This window comes from Eumetopias jubatus, unplaced genomic scaffold (assembly GCF_037043125.1).
Source record: "Eumetopias jubatus isolate StellerSeaLion01/CBP00866 unplaced genomic scaffold, mEumJub1_p1.0 scaffold_7, whole genome shotgun sequence".
In the NCBI taxonomy this organism is placed as follows: domain Eukaryota; kingdom Metazoa; phylum Chordata; class Mammalia; order Carnivora; family Otariidae; genus Eumetopias; species Eumetopias jubatus.
In genome coordinates, this window is record NW_028274813.1 from 146,105,520 (window position 1) to 146,127,139 (window position 21,620).

Genomic DNA, 21,620 nt, shown 5'->3' on the forward strand with positions numbered 1-21,620 from the left:
TACTCTGCCTAGCATACTAGAAGCCTTTCTCTGAATGCAGTAATTAAAAAATAATGATGTAATCTAATTAAATAGCATACTACATGACTTAAAATGGAAAAGAAGTAAACATACCAAATTCTCACAACCTTCACAATCGACTTTGAAGTTTGGGTTTTCTGAGTCCCCCAATTTATGTTTAGGTGCCCATTAGAAACGGTTTTGGGTTAAACCTAATGGCCTATTTTCTAGTATGCATGTGAAGAAATCATGAATATTTTTCCATTAAAAACCAAAATTCTGCTTCTCAGTAACAAAGTCTTCTACACTATTAATTAGCTTAATAGGACTTACCATAAGGTTTCCCGAATAACCTGTGTCTCAGTAACAAAAACTCTGTCATCTGGAACATATAATGGGTCACTGCTATACAAGTGTTGGTCCCTATTAGACAGCAAAAATCAAATGTCAAAAGGTTTCTCATGAAGTAAAATTACATGCATTAAAAAATGTATTTAGTGGTAATTAACAAGTAATCAATAAGCAAATATAGTAAAATGTTTTAAATGCCCTCCCATACTCATTTCCACACGTCAACTGTAATACTCTCAGAGAAGTACTTTCAGAACAATTCCAATATTTTAAAAAAGACTTTACTTATTTGAGAGAGAGAGACAGGGAGAGAAAACACGAGCAGGGGGTTGGTGAGGTGAGGGGAGAGGGAGAAGGAGGCTTCCCACTGAGCAGGGAGCCCTATGCGGGGCTGAATCCCAGGACCCTGGAGCCATGACCTGAGCTGAAAGCAGACACTTAACCAAGTGGTTAAGTCACCCAGGCACCCCAGAACAATTCCAATTACTATATTCATTGCTGATTTAGCCAAGTGTTTAAAACTATGTATTATTTTAGAAAAATAATAATTGTATTTTTATAGTAGGTGCATTAAAACAGAAATCAAATACATGGCCTGATTCATACCAATCCATCAGCTTTGAAAGTAACAAATCAAAAAACACACTATAATTAAATAATAATCTCATTTTTAAAATAATTAAGTAACTGAAAAATGTATTAAATTAGAATTGTTAAAAAAAATCTAAATTTCAGGAAAGTATTTGACTTAAGTCATAAATCAAAAGCAAATATTAAGGTATCAAAGTTTCTTCTATTAACACATTAAAAGAAAAACTTAGCTTCTTACCAGAAAGCAGCTAAATTGGAGTGCAAATGTAAACTATGAGGAAACCTTGAGGATCTGGTTGTCCAGTACTGATGAACCACATGCTGTTCCAGCCAGCTTCGGCCATCTGTCTCATCTACTGGAATGATATTTAAAAAGTTTAAATTATGAGAGTTAACAAAAAAAAAAACCACTTGGGCAACTATGCCACAATTCTGGATTTATGACTCCATTCAAATAGTCAATTGAAAAAGGCTCTTTAACATACCAAACTCAACACCCATAAAACCAGTAATACAGTTAAGAAATGGGCAGAAGACATGAATAGACATGTTTCTAACAAGACACCCAGATGGCTAACAGACACAGGAAAAGATACCAAACATCATCATCATCAGGGAAGTACAAACCAAAACCACAATGAGATACCACCTTACACCTGTCAGACAGGGGTAAAATTAACAACACAAGAAGAAACAGGTATTGGAAAGCATACAGAGAAAGGGGAACCCTCTTGCACTGTGGGTGGAAATGCAAACTGGTGCAGCCACTCTGAACAGTTTGGAGGTTCCTCAAAAAGTTAAAAATAGGGGGTACCGGAGCAAGATGGTGGAGAAGTAGGAGACCTGGATTTCATCTGGTCCCAAGAATTCAGCTGGATAGGGATCAAACCATTCTGAACTTACGTACAAACTCAATAGGAGATTGAAGAAAAGAATAGCAATAACTCTCTGAACAGAAAAGTGACCACTTTCTGGAAGGTAGGATGTGCGGAGAAGTGAATCCGAGGTGATATTTAGGAGGATAGATAGTGGGGGAGGGGGCCTCCGTCAGCCACTTCTGGCAAGTGATAGAGCGGCAGAGCACAAAATTGGAACTTTTAGAAGTCGACTCTGCTGAGGGACGTCGCTCCAGTGGCTAAGGGGGGTGGAACCCCCACTGGGACAGTGTGGACTGAGGACCCTCTGGGTCACAGAAAGACCTTTCTTTTCCCCTGGTTTCAGGTCTTTTCTGATTTGTTTAGAGTATATTTTCTGAGGACGTTGTTGCCCTGTTAGCATTTTGTTCTCTCATTCATCTATTCTCCTCTAGACAAAATAACAAGACGGAAAAAATCACCTCAACAAAAAGAACAAAGGGCACTACCAACTGCCAGGGACCTACTCAATACGGACATTAGTACGATGTCAGAACTAGAGTTCAGAATGATGATTTTAAAGATACTAGCTGGGCTTGAAAAAAGCATGAAAGTTATTAGAGAAACCATTTCTGGAGAAATAAAAGAACTAAAATCTAACCAAGTCGAAATCAAAAGCCTATTAATGAGGTGCAATAAAAAATGGAGGCTGTAACAGCTAGGATAAATGAGGCAGAAGAGAGAATTAGTGATATAGAAAACCAAATGATGGAAAATAAGGAAGCTGAGAAAAACAGAGATAAACAGCTACTGGATCACGAGGGTGGAATTCGAGAGATAAGCGATACCACAGGATGAAACAACATTAGAATAATTGGGATCCCAGAAGAAGAAAGAGAGAGGGGCAGAAGGTATATTGGAGCAAATTAGAGCAGAGAACTTCCCGAATTTGGGGAAGGAAACAGGCATTAAAATCCAGGAGGCACAGAGAACCCCTCTCAAAATCAATAAAACTAGGTCAACACCCTGACATCCAATAGTAAAACTTACGAGTCTCAGAGACAAAGAGGAAATCCTGAAAGCAACTCGGGAGAAGAGATCTGTAACCTTCAGTGGTAGAAACACTAGACTGGCAACAGACCTATCCACAGAGACATGACAGGCCAGAAAGTACTGGCATGATATATTCAGAGCATTAATGAGAAAAATATGCAGTCAAAAATACTATATACAGCTAGGCTGTCACTGACAACAGAAGGAGAGATAAAAAGCTTCCAGGACAAATAAAAACTAAAGGAATTTGCAAACACGAAACCAGCCCTACAAGAAATATTGAAAGGGGTCCTCTAAGCAAAGACAGAGCCTAAAAGTAACACAGACCAGAAAGGAACACAGACAATATCCAGTAATAGTCACCTTACAGGCAATACAATGGCACTAAATTCGTATCTTTTGAGTTACCCTGAATGTAAATGGGCTAAATGCCCCAATCAAAAGACACAGGCTATCAAATTGGATTAAAAAACAAGAACCATCAATATGCTGTCTGCAAGAGATTCATTTTAGACCCAAAGACACCTCCAGATTGAAAGTGAGGGGGTGGAAAACCATTTACCATGCTAATGGTCACCAAAAGAAAGCTGGGGTGGCAATCCTTATATCAGACAAATTAGATTTTAAACCAAAGACTGTAATGAGAGATGAGGAAGGACACTCCATCCTACTTAAAGGGTCTATCCAGCCAGAAGATCTAACAATTGTAAATATCTATGCCCCTAACATGGGAGCAGCCAATTAGATAAGGCAATTAATAACAAAAGAGAAGAAACACATCGACAACAATACAGTAATAGTGGGGGACTTTAACACCCCCCCTAACTGAAATGGACAGGTCATCTAAGAAAAAGATCAACAAGGAAATAAGGACGTTAAATGACACACTGGACCAAATGGACTTCACAGATATATTCAGAACATTCCATCCCAAAGCAACAGAATACAGATTCTTCTCTAGTGCCCATGGAACATTCTCCAGAATAGATCACATCCTAGGTCACAAAACAGGTCTCAACCAGTACCAAAAGTCTGGGATTATTTCCTGCGTATTCTCAGACCGCAATGCTTTGAAACTAAAACTCAATCACAAGAGGAAAGTCGGAAAGAACTCAAATACATGGAAGCAAAGAGCATCCTACTAAGGAATGAACGGGTCAACCATGAAATTAAAGAATTTTAAAAAATTCATGGAAAGCAATGACAATGAAAATACAACTGTTCAAAATCCTTGGGCTGCAGCAAAGGTGGTCCTAAGAGGAAAGTATATAGCAACACAAGCCTTTCTCAAGAAACAAGAAAGGACTCAAATACACAGCCTAACCCTACACCCAAAGGAGCTGGAGAAAGAACAGCAAATAAAGCTTAAACCCAGCAGGAGAAGAGAAATAATAAAGATCAGAGCAGAAATCAATGAAATGGAAACCAAAAGAACAGTAGAATAGATCAACGAAGCTAGGAGCTGGTTATTTGAAAGAATTAACAAGATTGATAAACCCGTGGTCAGACTTATCAAAAAGAAAAGAGAAAGGACCCAAATAAATAAAATCATGAAAGAAAGAGGAGAGATAACCAACACCAAAAAAATACAATTATAAAAACATATTATGAGCAACCATATGCCAGCAAATTAGATAATCTGGAAGAAATGGATGCATTCCTAGAAATGTATCAACTACCAAAACTGAATCAGGAGAAAATAGAAAACCTGAACAAACCTATAACCAGCAAGGAAATTGAAGCAGTTATCAAAAATCTCCCAACAAACAAAAGCCCAGGGCTAGACGGCTTCCCAGGAGAACACTACCAAACATTTAAAGGAGAATTAATACATATTTTTCTGAAACTGTTCCAAAAAATAGAAATGGAAGGAAAACTTCCAAACTCGTTTTATGAGGCCACCATTACCTTGTTCCCCAAACTAGAGAAAGACCCCATCAAAAAGGAAAATTACAGACCAATATCCTTGATGAACATGGATGCAAAAATTGTCACCAAAATACTAGCCAATAGGATCCAACAGTACATTAAAAGGATTATTCACCACGACCAAGTGGGATTTATCCCTGGGCTGCAAAGTTGGTTCAACATCCGCCAATCAATCAATGTGATACAATACATTAATAAAAGAAAGAACAAGAATCATATGATCCTCTCAGCAGATGCAGAAAAAGCATTTGACAAAGTACAGCATCCTTTCTTGATCAAAACTCTTCAGAGTATAGGGATAGAGGGTACATACCTCAATATCATAAAAGCCATCTATGAAAAACCCACAGCGAATATCATCTCAATGGGGAAAAACTGAGAGCTTTTCCCCTCAGGTTAGGAACACAGCAGGGATGTCCACTATCACCACTGCTCTTCAACATAGTATTAGAAATCCTAGCCACAGCAATCAGACAACAGAAAGAAATAAAAGGCATCCAATTCGGCAAAGAAGTTAAACTCTCACTCTTCGCAGATGATATGATACTGCATGTAGAAAACCCAGAAGACTCCACCCCAGCTCTGCTAGAACTCATACAGGAATTCAATAAAGTGGCAGGATCAATGCACAGAAATCAGTGTCACTTATATACACAAACAACAAGACAGAAGAAAGAGAAATTAAGGAGTTGATACCATTTACAATCGCACTGAAAACCATAAGATACCCAGGAATAAATCTAATCAAAGAGGCAAAGAATCTGTACTCAGAAAACTATAAAATACTCATGAAAGAAACTGAGGAAGACACAAAGAAGTGGAAAAACGGTCCATGCTCATGGATTGGAGGAACAAATATTGTGAAGATGGCAATGCTACCTAGAGCAATCTACACATTTAATGCAATCCCTATCAAAATACCAACAACTTTTTTCAAAGAAATGGAGCAAATAATCCTAAAATTTGTATGGAACTAGAAAAGTCCCTGAATAGCCAGAGGAATGTTGAAAAAGAAAAGGCAAAGCTGGCCGTATCACAATTCTGGACTTTAAGCTCTATTACAAAGCTGTAATCATCAAGACTGTATGGTACTGGCACAAAAACAGACACATAGATCAATGGAACAGAATAGAGAGCCAAGAAATGGAACTTCAACTCCATGGTCAACTCATATTTGACAAAGCAGGAAAGAATGTCCAATGGAAAAAAGACGGTCTCTTCAACAAACGGTGTTGGGAAAATTGGACAGCCACATGCAGAAGAATGAAACTGGACCATTTCCTTACACCACACACAAAAATAGACTCAAAATAGTTGAAAGTCCTAAATGTGAGACAAGAGTCCATCAAAATCCTAAAGGAGAACACAGACAGCAACCTCTTCGTCCTAAGCTGCAGCAACTTCTTCCTAGACACATCGCCAAAGGCAAGGGAAGCAAGGGCAAAAATGGGAACTATTGGGACTTCATTAAGATAAAAAGCTTTTGCACAGCAAAGGAAACAGTCAACAAAACCAAAAGACAACCGACAGAATGGGAGAAGGTATTTGCAAATGACATATCAGATAAAGGGCTAGTATCCAAAATGTATAAAGAACTTCTTAAACTCAACACCCAAAGAACAAATGACGTAATCCAGAAATGGGCAGAATACATCAACAGACATTTTTCCAAAGAAGACATCCAAATGGCCAACAGACACATCAAAAAGTGCTCAACATCGCTCGGCATCAGGGAGATCCAAATCAAAACCTCAATGAGATACCACCTCACACCCGTCAGAATGGCTAAAATTAACAAGGCAGGAAACGACAGATGTTGGCGGGGATGCGGAGAAAGGGGAACCCTCTTACACTGTTGGTGGGAATGCAAGCTGGTGCAGCCGTTCTGGAAAACAGTATGGAGGTTCCTCAAAAACTTGAAAATAGAGCTGCCCTATGACCCAGCAATTGCACTACTGGGCATTTACCTAAAAGATACAAATGTAGGGATCCAAAGGGGTATGTACACCCCGATGTTTATAGCAGCAATGTCCATAACAGCCAAACTGTGGAAAGAGCCAAGATGTCCATCGACAGATGAATGGATAGAGAAAATGTGGTGTGTGTGTGTGTATAACAGAATATTATGCAGCCATCAAAAGGAATGAAATCTTGCCATTTGCAACGACATGGATGGAATTGAAGGGTATTATGCTGAGCAAAATAAGTCAATCAGAGGAAGACATGTATCATATACCTCACTGATATGAGGAATTCTTAATCTCAGGAAACAAACTGAGGGTTGCTGGAGTGGTAGGGGTGGGAGGGATGGGGTGGCTGGGTGATAAACACTGGGGAGGGTACGTGGTTTGGTGAGCACTGTGAATTGTGTAAGACTGTTGAATCACAGACCTGCACCTCTGAAACAAATAATACATTATATGTTAAAAAAAAAAAAAAGAAAAAGAAGATAGCAGGAGGGGAAATTGGAGGGGGAGACGAACCATGAGAGACTATGGACTCTGAGAAACAAACTGAGGGTTCTAGAGGGGACGGGGGTGAGGGGATGGGTTAGCCAGGGTTAGCCTGGTGATGGGTATTAAAGAGGGCACGTACAGCATGGAGCACTGGGTGTTATACGGAAACAATGATTCACGGAACACTACATCAAAAACTAATGATGTAATGTATGGTGATTAACGTAATCTAATAAAAAAAATAAAGTGCAATGAATAGGAAAAAAAAGAAGAAAAAGGAAAAAAAGGTAAAAATAGAACTACCCCATGATCTAGCAATTGCACTACTAGGTATTTACCCAAAGCACAGAAAAATACAGATTCAAAGGGGCATACAACGCATTATCAACAATAGGCAAACTATGGTTAGAACCCAAATGTTGATTAACTGACGGATAAAGAAGATATGGTATATATACACACAACGGAATATTATTCAGCCATCAAAAAGAATGAAATCTTGTTAGCCTGGTGATGGCTATTAAAGAGGGCACGTACTGAATAGAGCACTGGGTGTTATATGCAAACACTGAATCATGTAATACTACATCAAAAACTAATGATGTAATGTATGGTGATTAACATAACATAATAAAATAAAAAAGAACGAAATCTTTCCATTAGGAACAGGTGGATGGAGCTTGTGTGTATTATGGTTAGTTAAATAAGTCAGAGAAAGACAAATACCATATGATCTTACTCATATGTGGAATTTAAGAAAGAGCACAGATGAACATATGGGAAGGGAGAAAAAAAAGGAGAGAGGGAAACAAGTCATAAGAGACTTTTTTTTTTTTTAAGATTTTATTTATTTATTTGACAGAGAGAGACACAGTGAGAGAGGAAACACAAGCAGGGGGAGTGGGAGAGGGAGAAGCAGGCTTCCCGTGGAGCAGGGAGCCTGATGCGGGGCTCGGTCCCAGGACTCTGGGATCATGACCTGAGCTGAAGGCAGATGCTTAACGACTGAGCCACCCAGGTGCCCCCCTCCTTTTTTTTAAGATTTTATTTATTTATTCAAGTCATAAGAGACTCTTAATGACAGAGACAAATAAGGTTGATGGAGTGAGGTGGGTGGGGGATGGGCTAGGTGGGGGATGGGTATTAAAGAGGGCACTTGCGATGAACACTGGCTGATGTATCACTGAATTCTACTCCAGAAAACAATATTGCACTGTATGTTAACTAACGAAATTTAAATAAAAAAAAAAAAGAAAAAGGCTCTTTAGAATACATATATAGAAATGTACATACAAAATTTAATTAAGTATCATTGGGTATAAAGAAAAAAATTACTCCATTTTAAATGACCCCATGATTAAGAAGACACAAACAGTATATTCAAATAGTTCAATAATCATGAAAGAAATTGAAATGGTAACCAAACATGTTCTCAAGAAACCCCAAACCCTCAGGACTGGTACTAAGCTTTAAAGAATTAGAATCTATTATTCAGATAATAAGGCTAATATAATCTTGCTTCTAAAAACAGATGAAGACATATAAAAAGTTCATCAAAGAATAAAAATGAAAATTCCTAAATTAAAAAATAGCTAACCCAGGGGCACCTGGGGCTCAGCTGGTGGATCATGTGACTCTTGATCTCAGGGTCTTGAGTTCGACTGAGCCCCACACTGGACATAGAGCTTATTTTAAAAAATGTAAAAAATAAAAGAATCATTATGGGAATTTAGCTCAGGAATTCAAGGATGATTCACTGTCACAAAATCTATCTATGTAGGAATAGAACAAAAGTGAAAAATTATATATAGGATTATCTCACAGATAAGAACATTTGATACAGTTCAATATTTATGATTAAAGACTCTTAGAAAAACAGGAATAGAAGGAAACTGTCCTAATTTGATAAAGGCCACATACCCAGAACCTATACCAAACCCATCACACTCAATGGAGGAATTTCAGGTGCAACCCTCTTAGACTGAGACCCACTCTAGGAAAACTGCTTTCACACTGATGCTTCCTCTACAGACTAGAGGCCTGGCTAGAACAGACACCATAAAGTGTCACAAAGAAAATACAAGATAAAAGAATTGACAGGAGACAAAACTGTTTGTAGACGATAATGATCATCTATATAAAAAAACCAATGGGAGAGGAGTCCAAGATGGCGGTGTAAGAAGACTCTGAACTCCTCTCCTCCCACAAACACACCAAATGTATACCTATATATGGAGTAATTCCTTCTAAAGAACAGGGCTGATTGAACAGCTTCTGCACAATAAAAGATAGCAGCACCATAGAGAGGGGGGTAGGAGGGACAGAAACATAGTAATGAGAGGAATCTGACCCCTGATGCTATGAAATGCAGTGGGGAGAGATAGTACTGAGGGAGCAGTAGAAGATATGCCCACCCTAGGTCACAGACAAAAGCTGCAGATTAAAGGGCTACTAGACTAGAAGTGGTGGAAACCCTTTTACTACCCTAGAGTATCCACCAAACATAATAGCTAGAACTCTCTCCAGATCAGAGGTGCTGGTGAACATCATTGTTTATGTTCCTTCTCCATCTTGATATACAGAGGGGAGCAGGTGGCCTGTTGCCTTGGTGAATCCTGGGCATCTAGCCCACACCAACTCCAGCTGCATACCCAAGGTGGTACCTCTGCCCGTACACATCCCAGCTCTAAGTCTCCTAATAATGCTATCCCAGTGTGGTAAGTAATGGAACAAGTCTAGCCTGCATTGACTACAGCTCTAGCCCTCTTGCCAAAATGGCCCTGATGTGGAGCACCCCGGGGACACCCTGGCCTCTGCCTGCTCCAGCACCACCTTTTCTGACAGGGCACCCACTACATGGAGCAGTCCGGTTTGTGGCTGTTTGGCCTGTACATCAGGGTGCCCCTGATGCAGACTGCCCCCACGCCCCCAGCCTGTACCTGCTACAGCTCCAGTCAGCCAGCCTAAGTTGCCAGGCATACACAGTCTATGCAGGGGACATTCCTACACATGGTCATACCTTCAAGACTGGGAGATTCAGCTATTCCATCTAATTCATAGAAACACAGAAAGTAAAACAGAATGAGGAGACAGAGAAATATGCTCTAAATGAAAGAACAAGGGCCCCATGGGTGGCCCAGTCAGTTAAGCGTCCAACTCTTGATTTTGGCTCAGGTCATGAGATTCAAGTCCTGCATCAGGCTCTGTGCTCAGTGGGGAGTCTACTTCTCTCCCTCTCCCTCTGCCCCTTCCCCATTTTCTCACACTCTCTAAAATAAATAAATCTTTAAAAAAATAAATGAGAGAACAAGACTAAAGAACTAAGTGAAACAGAGATATACAATCTAGCTGATAAAGAGTTGAAAGTAATAATCATAAAGATCTTCACCGGACTTGAGAGAAGAGTGGAGGAACTGAGAACTTCAACAAAGAGACAGAAAATATAAAAAAGAGCCAATCAGAGTTGAAAAATACAATAACTGAAATGAAATACATACTAGAAGGACTCAGCAGCAGATTAGAGGATGTGTAAGAATGGAGTGGCTATCTAGAATACAGAATACTGCAAAGTATCCAAGCTGAACAGCAAAAAGAGAAAAAAAAAAAGAATTAAGAAAAAGCCCACCAAGATTAGGTTAAAGTACCTCTGAGACAATAAGCATACTAACATTTACACTATAGTAATCCCAGAAGAAGAGAGAGGGAAAGGGGCAAAAAAACTTGAAAAAATAATAGTTGAAAACTTTCCTAACCTGGCGAAGGAAATGGACATCCACGTCCAGGAAGCACAGAGAACCCAAAAACAAGAACCCAAGGAGGTCCACGCCCACCCATATAACAAGTAAAACGTCAAAAATTAAAGATAAAGAGAGGCTCTTAAAAGCAACAAGAGAAAAACAACTAGTTTTGTACAAGGAAACCCCACAAGACTATCGGCTGGCTCTTCAGCAGAAACTTTGCAGGTAAGAAAAGAGTGGCATGATATATATGTTCCAAGTGCTTAAAGAAAAAAACCTACAACCAAAACTACTATACCCAGTAAGATTATCATTCTGAATTGATGGAGAGGTATTTTCCAAAACAAAAGTTAAAGTAGTTCATCATCACTGAACTGGCCTATGTTATGAAGTTTTTTTTTTTTTAAGATTTTATTTACTTATTTGACAGAGAGAGACACTGCAAGAAAGGGAACACAAGCAGGGGTAGTGGGAGAGGGAGAAGCAGGCTTCCTGCGGAGCAAGGAGCCCGATGCGGGGCTCGATCCCAGGACCCTGGGATCATGACCTGAGCCAAAGGCAGACGCTTAATGACTGAGCCACCCAGGCACCCGTATATTATGAAATGTTAAATGGACTTCTTTAAGCAGAAAAGGCTATGAGTAGAAGAAAGAAAATTATGAAAGGTAAACAATTTCACTGGTAAACACATAATAAAGCTGGTAGATCAAAAAAAAGCTGGTAGATCAATCACTTATAAAGCTAGTTTGAAAGTTGAAAAGACAAAAGTAGTAAACTATATCTAAAAAATTAGTTAAGGGCTCATAAAATAAAAAGATGTAAAATATGACATAATATACATAAAACACTGGGGAGTAAAAATATGCCTTTCAAATATGTTCAAACTTAAGCGACCACCAACTTAAATACCTAGGATGTTATATATGAACCTCATGGTAACTAAAAACGAAAAAATTCAAAAGATATACACACACAAAAAAGAGAAAAGAATCCAAGTTTCATAAAACTAAAGAAAGTCATCAATCATGAGGGAAGACAGCAAGAGAGGAAAGGAATAGGAAAGAACCACAAGAACAAACAAAACAATTAACAAAATGGCAATATTATTTTGTATATACATGTCAAAAATTACTTCAAATGTAAATGGAGTCAATACTCCAATCAAAGAACACAGGATGACTGACTGAGTGGATAAAAAAACAAGACCCATCTACATGCTGCCTACAAGAGATTCACTTCAGATCCTAAGACACATACAGACTACTGAAAATGAGAGGATGAAAAAGATACTCCACGCAAATGTAAGACAAAAAAAAAAAAATCTGGGGCAGCAATACATACATGAGAGAAAACAGACTTTTTAAACAAATTCTGTAATAAGAGACAAAGAGCATGACGTAATGATAAAGGGATCAATCCAACAAGAGGACTTAATAATTACACATATTTATGCACCTAAATATATAAAGCAAATATTAACAGACATAAAGGGAGAAACTGAGAATAATACAATAATAGTAGGGGACTTTAACACCACATTTACATCAATGGATAGATCAGACAGAAAATCAATATGGAAACAGTGGCTTTGAACCACACAACAGATCAGATGAACTTAATAGATGCATACAGAACATTTCATCCCAAATCAGTAGAATATACTTTCTTCTTGAGGGTACATGGAACATTCTCCAGGACAGATCACGTGTTAGGACACAAAACAAGTCTCAATAAATTTAAGATGGAAATCACATCAAGTATCTTTTCTGAGCACAATGGTATGAAACCAGAAATTAATGATAATAAAACAACTGGAAAAAACCTGCAAACATGTGCAGGCTAAACAACATACAATTAAACAACCAATGTGTCAATGAAGAGATCAAGGAGAAAATTAAAAAATACATGCAAAAAAAATGGAAACATAAGAGTTCAAAATCTTTGGGATGTCATAAAAGTAGTTCTATGAGGGAAGTTTATAATGGTACAGGCTTTCCTAAAGAAAAAAAGAGAAATCTCAAATAAGCAATCTAACCTTATACTTAAAAAAACTAAAAAAACAAAAACAAAAACGAATAAAACCCAAAGTTAGTAGAATAATAATTATAACAGAAATAAGTGAAATAGAGACTAAAAAAACAACAGAAAAGATCAATGAAATTAGGAGCTGGTTTTTGCAAAGATAAAAAAACTGATAAACCCTCAGCCAGAATCACCATCAAAAAAAAAAAAAAGGTGGGGCGGGGGAGGATTCAAATTAATAAAATCAGAAATGAAAGAGAAGTTACAACCAAAATCACAGAAATACAAAGGATTATGAGACTATTATGAAAAACTACATGCCAACCAAGTGGACAACCTAGAAGAAATGGATAAATTCCTAGAAACATACAGTTCTCCAACAGTGAATAAGGAAGAAATAGAAAATATGAATGGACTAATTAGTAGAAACAAAATTGAATCAGTAATACAGAAACTCCCAATAAACAGAGGTCTAGTACCAGACAACTTCCCAGGTAAATTTTACCAAACATGTGAAGAAGAGTGAATAGTCTTCTCAAACTATTTCAAAATAGGAAAAAAAAAAATGATTCCAAATTCATTCCATGAGGCCAGTATTACCCTGATACCAAAACCAGATAAAGATAATACAAAGAAAAATTACAGGCCAACATCCTCTGATGAACACAGATGCAAAAATCCTCAACAAAATATCAGCAAGCTAAATTCAACACACATTATGAGGATCATCCACCATGATCAAGTAGATTTTTTCCCATAAGTGCAAGGACGGATACATATTTGCAAATCAATCAACATGATACACCACATTAACAAAATGAAGGATAAAAATCATATGATCATCTCAGTAGAAGCAGAAAAAGCACTTTACAAAATTCAACATCCATTCATGATAAAAATTCTCAATAAAGTGGATGTAGACGGAACATACCTCAACATAATAAAGCCTGGATATAAAAAACACACAAATAACATCCCACTCAAAGGTGAAAAGCTGAAAGCTTTTCCTCTAAGATACGAACAAGTCTTACCACTTTTATTCAACATAATACTGGAGGTCCTAGCCATAGCAACCAGAAGAGAAAGAACTAAAAGGCATCCATATTGGTGAGGAAGAAGTAAAACTGTCACTATTTGCAGATGATATGATACTATATATGGAAAACCCTAAAAGCTCCACTCAAAAAAAAACTATTAGAACTCATAAGTGGACGGGCAAGATGGCGGCAGAGTAAGGGACCGACCTTGTTTCATCTGGTCCCTCAAATTTAGCTGAATATCTATCAAACCATTCTGAACACATATGAATTCAACCTGCAATGTAAGAAAACTTACCTGGATCTCTACAAGCAGAAAAACCACTTTTTGCAAGGTAGGAGGTGCGGAACCTTGAATCTTATGGGGAAAATATCAGAAGATAAACGGAGAGGGGAGGGAGCCTCCATAAGCTGGCCACCAGAAAGTGATTTAACACCAGAGCACAAAATGGGGACCCTTGGAAATCTGCTCCAGTGACATCCCTTACTGAAAAGGGCACAGGGGATGAATAGGGCAGAATTCTAGGTGGATCTTTATGGTCTCAGGATCCCAGGAGACTGAGAATGGGGGAGCCTGAACCAATACAGTGCCCAAGCAGTGGAGCAGGGAGACTGGTTATGGTCAGTGAGCCCAGAAGGGACTCCCAGCATCTGTCACCATAAACTGCGAGCTGGGCCAGTAGGGAGACTGCTTTCTGCCTGAGGACCCTGAAAAGGACTAGAAGGTGTGGGCTGTTTAACAGCCCAAGAGAGATATGAAATGGCTTGCGCCCACAATAGGGCAACAGCTCTAAGGGTGGTGTGGCCCCTGAAAGGACACTGGGGTGGCATTCAGCTGTGACCTGGGAGCTGCTAAAGAGAGTGCATGCACAAACCCAAGGCTGCTCGCAATTGCAAAGGCACAAAGCACACAGACACTCATGGTTCCCTAGAACTCCCCTGGGAGAGTTGTACTGGGTGCGAATAGCTCTAGTCTGTGGAGTTTGGTACACACAGAAGTGGACACGGTTTGACCTGGAGGGTTTACTGAAGAAAGGGGACCGCGACCTTGCAGCTCTGGGCCAGAGATTCCTGCACGGCCATATGTGCTCTGACTCTAGAAAGAGGTGCAGAAAGCCACCAGGGAACAAAAACCACACAGACAAGTAGCTCACATTAAGCCCATCCCTTTGACAAGGGGTGGGGCAACTCCACCCAGGCAAAGACTCGGAGAAGCCAAGCAACAGGCCCCTCCCCCAGAAGACAGACTGAAGGAACAGGTGAATGGCAAGCTTATTTCCCAAAGGACTGTAAAACTCCAGCACCAGGAGAAAATAATATATTGAGCTCCAAGTGTTCCCTCACAACTCATTTATACTTGAGGCTAAAATTTTACATTTCTTTTTAGTTTTTCTTTTCCTTCTTTCTTTTTCCTTTTTTTACCCTCCTCCCGTTTCAAAGAGATTCTTACTTCCCAACCTATGTTTTTTAAGATGCTTTTTAACTTTTTCCCCCACATCTATGTTTTATAGATTTATGCCCCACGCTGGTCCATTTTTCACTCTATTCAATTTTATCTTGATATATATATAAATTCTGATTTCTCTGCAATCTTGGAATGTAGTGTCTTTTAACACACAGACCAAAAATCAATCAAGAACAAGTAGATCACCCTGCTTTGTCCACCCTGAGAGATTATAGTCTCTCCCCAACCTTTTTTTATTGTTTTGGATCATCTTGGCTTTGCGTATCTGTGGTAGCTTCTGACCACTTCGAATTTTTTTCTAGGGTGCATTTTGGGTTGTGGTTGATATTTTGGACTCTGTTCATTCACTTAACCATCCCTCAACAGAATGATTAGGAGGAGGAACTCTCAACAAAGAAAAGAACCAGAGACAATATCCTCTGCCACAGAACTAATGAATATGGATATAAGCAAGATGTCAGAGACAGAATTCAGGATAGCAATTATAAAGCTAATAGCTAGACTTGAAAAAAAGCACACATGACAATACATACTCTCTAAGGGCAGAAATGAGATCTAATCAGGCCAAATTTTAAAATGCTATCAATGAGATGCAGTCTAAATTGGATGCTCTAACAGATAGGGTAAGTGAGGCAGGAGAGAGAATAAGTGATCTAGAAGACAGGCTGATGGAAAGGAAGGAAACTGAAGAAAAGAGTGAAAACTCATAGCACATGAAGAGAGACTTAGAGAATTTAATGATACACTGAAAATAACCAATATCAAGATCATCGGGATCCAAGAGGGGGTGGAGAGAGAGGCCTAGAAGGTATATTTGAGCAAATCATGGCTGAGAACTTCCCTAATATGGGGAAGGAAACAAGCATTCACATCTAAGAGGCAGAAAGGACTCCTCCCAAAATCAATAAAAATAGATCAACATTGACATGTATTAGTGAAGCTTGCAAATCTTAGAGCCAGGAAAACTATCCTGAGAGCAGCTAGGGGGAAGAGATTTCTTACATATGGAGGGAGGAACATCAGAATAACATCAGACCTGTCCACAGAGACCTGGCAAGGCAGGAAGGGCTGGCAAGATATATTCAGGGTACTAAATGAGAAGAAATAGCAGCCAAGAATACTTTATCCAACAAGACTACCATTCATAATAGAAGGAGAGATAAAAAGTTCCCAGGACAGACAGAAACTGAAAGAATATGTGACCACCAGGCCGGCCCTGCAAGAAATATTAAGGGGGATACCTTAAGCAAAGAGAGACCCCAAGAGTAACAGACCAGAAAGTATCAAAGACAATCTACAGAAACAGGGACCTTACAGGCAATACAATGGCACTAAATACATATCATTCAATAGTTAGTCTAAATTTAAATGGACTGAATGCTCCAAGAAAAAGACAGAGAGTATCAGATTGGATACAAAGCAGGACCCATCCATATATATCTACAAAAGACACATTTTGAACCCAAAGACACCTTCAGATGGAAAGTGAGGGGTTGGAGAACCATTTACCTCACCAATGGACCTTAGGGTAGTAATCCTCATATCAGACAAATTTTCAAACCAAAGACTTTAGTAAGAGATGTAGAGGGACACCATATTGTACTTAAAGGGTCTATCCAACAAGAAGACCTAACAATTGTAAATATCTATGTCCCCAACATGGGAGCAGCCAATTATATAAACCAATTAATAACCAAAGTAAAGAAACATATCAATAATAATACGTTAATACTAGGGGACTTCAACACCCCACTCACAGCAATGGACAGATCATCTAAGCAGAAAATCAACAAAGAAACAAGAGCTCTGAATGACATATTTGACCAGATAGGACTTCACGCATGTATACAGAACATTCCATCCTAAAACAACAGAATACACATTTTCCTAAAGTGCACATGGAATTTTCTACAGAAAAGACCACATACTGAGTAAAAAATCAGGTCTCAACCCATACGAAAAGACTAAGATTATCCCATGCATATTTTCAAACCACAATGCTTTGAAACTGGAATTCAATCACATGAAGAAATTTAGAAGGAATTCAAACACCTGGAGGCTAAAGAGCATCCTGCTAAAGAATCAATGTGTCAACCAGAAATTAAAGAAGAACTTAAACAATTCACTGAAATCAATGAGAATGAAAACTCATCAGTTCAAAACCTATGGGATACTGCAAAAGCAGTCCTAAGAGCGAAGTACATAGCCATCCAAGCCTCTCTCATAAAATTAGAAAAATCCCAAATGCACAAGTTCACCTTACACCTAAAGGACCTGGAGAAAGAACAATAAATAAAGCCTAAACCAAGTAAGAGAAGAGAAATAATGATTAGAGCAGAAATCAATGAAACAGACCAAATCAAAGAAACTAGAAGCTGGGTCTTTGAAAGAATTAATAAGATCGATAAACCTCTAGTCAGACTTATACAAAAGAAAAGAGAAAGGACCCAAATTAATAAAATCATGAATGAAAGGGGAGAGATCACGACTAACACCAAGGAAATAGAAACAATTGTTAGAAACTTTTTATCAGTAAGTATATGCCAACAAATTAAGCAATCTGGAAGAAATGGATGCATTCCTGGAAACTTATAAACCCCCAAGACTGAAACAGGAAGAAACAGACAATCTGAACAGACTAATAACCAGCAAGGAAATTGAAGCAGTAATCAAAAACCTCAAAAAACAAGAGTCCAGGGCCAGATGGCTTCCCAGGGGAATTCTACCGAACTTTTAAAGAAGAAATAATACCTATTCTTCTGAAGCTGTTTCAAAAAACAGAAATGGAAGGAAAACTTCCAAACTTGCTCTATGAGGCCAGCATTACTTTGATCCCAAAACCAGACAAAGACCCCATCAAAAAGGAGAATTACAGACCAATATCCCTGATGAATATGGATGCCAAAATTCTCACCAAGATACTAGCCAACAGGATCCAACAGTACATTAAAAGGATCATCCACCACAACCAAGTGGAATTTATTCCTGGGCTGTAAGGGTGGTTCAACATTTGGAAATCAATCAGCACGAAACATCACATTAATAAAAGAAAGGACAAGAACCATATGATCCTCTCAATTGATCAGAGAAAGCATTCAACAAAATACAGCATACTTTCTTGAATAAAACTCTCCACAGTGTAGGGATAGAAGCAAAATATCTCAATATCATAAAAGCCATCTACAAAAAGCCCACGGTGAATATCATTCTCAATGGGGAAAAACTGAGATTTTTTCCTTTAAGGTCAGGAACATGACAGGGATGCCCAGTCTCACCAGTGTTGTTCAACATAGTACTAGAAGTCCTAGCAACAGCAATCAGACAACAAAAATAAATCAAAGGCATTCAAATAAGCAAAGAAGAAATCAAACTCTCTCTCTTTGCAGATGACATGGGGAAACCCCTAAAGACTCCACCCCAAAACTGCTAGAACTCATACAGCAATTCAGCAACATGGCAGGATACCAAATCAATGCACAGAAATCAGTTGCATTTTTATACACTAACAATGTGACTGAAGAAAGAGAAATTAAGGAATCTATCCCATTTACAATTGCACCAAAACCCATTAAGATACATGGGAATAAACCTAACCAAAGAGGTAAAGGATTTGTACTCTAGAAACTACAGAACACTTATGAGAGAAATCAAGAAGACACAGAGATGGAAAAACATTCCATGCTCATGGATTGGAACAATAAACATTGTGAAAATGTCTATGCTGCCTAGAGAAATTTACACTTTCAATGCAAATCCCATCAAAATACCACTGACATTTTTCACAGAGCTGGAACAAATAATCCTAAAATTTGTATGGAACCAGAAAAGACCCCTAATTGCCAGGGGAATGTTGAAAAAGAAACCAAACCTGGGGGAATCACAATGCCTGACCTCAAGCTAGATTACAAAACTGTGATCCTCAAGACAGCATGGTACTGGTACAAAACAGAAGCACAGATCAATGGAACAGAATAAAGAGCCCAGAAATAGACCCTCAACTCTATGGTCAACTAACCTTCGACAAATCAGGAAAGAATAGCCAATGGGAAAAAAGACAGTCTCCTCAATAAATGGTGCTGGGAAAATTGGACAGCCACATGTAGAAGAATGAAACTGGACCATTCTCTTACAACATACACAGAGACAAACAAAATGGATGAAAGATCTAAATGTGAGACAGGAATTCATCAAAATCCTAGAGGAGAACACAGGGAGCAACCTTTTTGACGCTGGACAAAGCAACTTTTTGCAAGACACGTCTCTAAAGGCAAGGGAAGCAAGGGCAAAAATGAACTATTGGGACTTCATCAAGATAAAAAGCTTCTGTACAGCAAAGGAAAAAATCAACAAAACTAAAAGGCAACCCACAGAATGGGAGAAGATATTTACAAATGACATTACAGATAAAGGGCTTGTATCCAAGAACTATAAAGAACTTCTCAAACTCAGCACTCCCAAAACAAATAATCCAGTCAAGAAATGGGCAGAAGATATGAACAGACACTTCTCCAAAGAGCCAACAGACACATGAAAAAATGTTCCACATCATTTGGCATCGGGGAAATACAAACCAAAACCACAATGAGATACCACCTTACACCAGTCAGAATGGCAAAAATTAACAAGAAACAACAAATGTTGGAGAGGTGTGGAGAAAGGGGAACCCTCTTACACTGTTGGTGGGAATGCAAGCTGGTACAGCCACTCTAGAAAACAGTATGGAAGTTCCTCAGGATGTTAAAAACAGAGCTACCCTACAACCCAGCAATTGCACTACTAGGTATTTACCCCCAAAGACACAGATGTAGTGAAAAGAAGGAGCACATGCACCCCAATGTTCATAGCAGCAATGTCCACAACAGCAAAAGTGTGGAAGGAGCCAAGATGTTCTTCAACGGATGAATCAATAAAGAAGATGTGGTTCATATATCCAATGGAATATTACTCAGCCATCAAAAAGGATGAACACCTACCATTTACGCTGAAATGTATGGAACCGGAGGATAGTATGCTAAATGAAATAAGTCAATCAGAGAAACAAAATTATCATATAATTTCACTCGTATGGGGAACAGAAGGACTAATGCAGAGGACAACTGGAGTGGGGAGGAAACTGGGAAGAAATCAGAGAGGGAGACAAACCATTTGAGACTTTTGACTTCAGGAAACAAACTGAGGGTTGCAGAAAGGAAGGTTGGTTGTGGGTTCTGGTAAACTTGGTGATGGGCACTATGGAGGGCAGGTGATGTGAGGAGCACTAGGTGTTATACTGAACTGATGAGTCACTGAACAGTATATGAAAAGCCAATGATGCCTATACCTTGACTATTTGAATTTAAATTAAAAAAAGATTAAAAAAAGAGCTAATAAATTCAGTAACATTACAGATTACAGAAATAATATAAGGAAAACTGTTGTGTTTTATAGAGAAAAAAATTAAGAAAACAATCCTATTTATAACTGCACCCAAAATAATAAAATACTTAGGAAATAAAACTAACCAATGAGGTGAAAGACCTGCAGTCTGAAAACTGTAAAATAATGATGAAAGAAACTGAAGATGAAACAAACAGAAACATATACCCTGCTCATGGATTGGAAGAATATTGTGGTTTTTTGGTTTTTTTTAATTTTATTTATTTGTCAGAGAGAGAGCACACAAGCAGGGGGAGTGGCAGGCAGAGGGAGAAGCGGACTCACTGCTGAGCAAGGAGCCCGTTGTGGGACTTGATCCCAGGACACTGGGATCATGACCTGAGCCGAAGGCAGAGGCTTAACTGACTGAGCCAGCAGGCATCCCTGGAAAAATACTGTTAAAATGTCCATACCACCCAAAGCAGTCTACTGAGTCAATGCAATCCCCATCAAAATACCAAGAGTATTTTTCATAGAACTAGAACAATCCTAAAGTTTGTATAGAACCACAGAATTCCCCAATAGCCAAAGTAACCTTGAGAAAGAAGAACACAACTGGAGGTATCACAATCTCAGATTTCAAACTATACTACAAAGTTAACAATATTCAAAAATAGTATGGTACCGACACAAAAACAGACACATAGATCAATGGAATAGAATTGAGAGACCAGGAATAAATCCAGGCTTATGTGCTCAATTAATCCATG

General features: G+C 38.6%; 1 protein-coding gene across 3 annotated transcripts in view; it reads right to left on the reverse strand.

Annotated features, from left to right (window-relative positions):
* Positions 1-21,620, reverse strand: part of TUBGCP5 (tubulin gamma complex component 5) — a 103,147-nt gene that overhangs the window by 48,145 nt on the left and 33,382 nt on the right. For 2 of the 3 annotated variants that reach the window (XM_028087279.2, XM_028087277.2), the window contains exons 7-8: positions 1,181-1,298; positions 334-423 (exon numbers count right to left, since the gene is read on the reverse strand). In XM_028087279.2, the coding sequence (XP_027943080.1) occupies positions 334-423; positions 1,181-1,298 (208 nt within the window). The remainder of the gene's footprint in view (positions 1-333; positions 424-1,180; positions 1,299-21,620) is intronic. The other variant, XM_028087280.2, reaches the window with a different exon arrangement.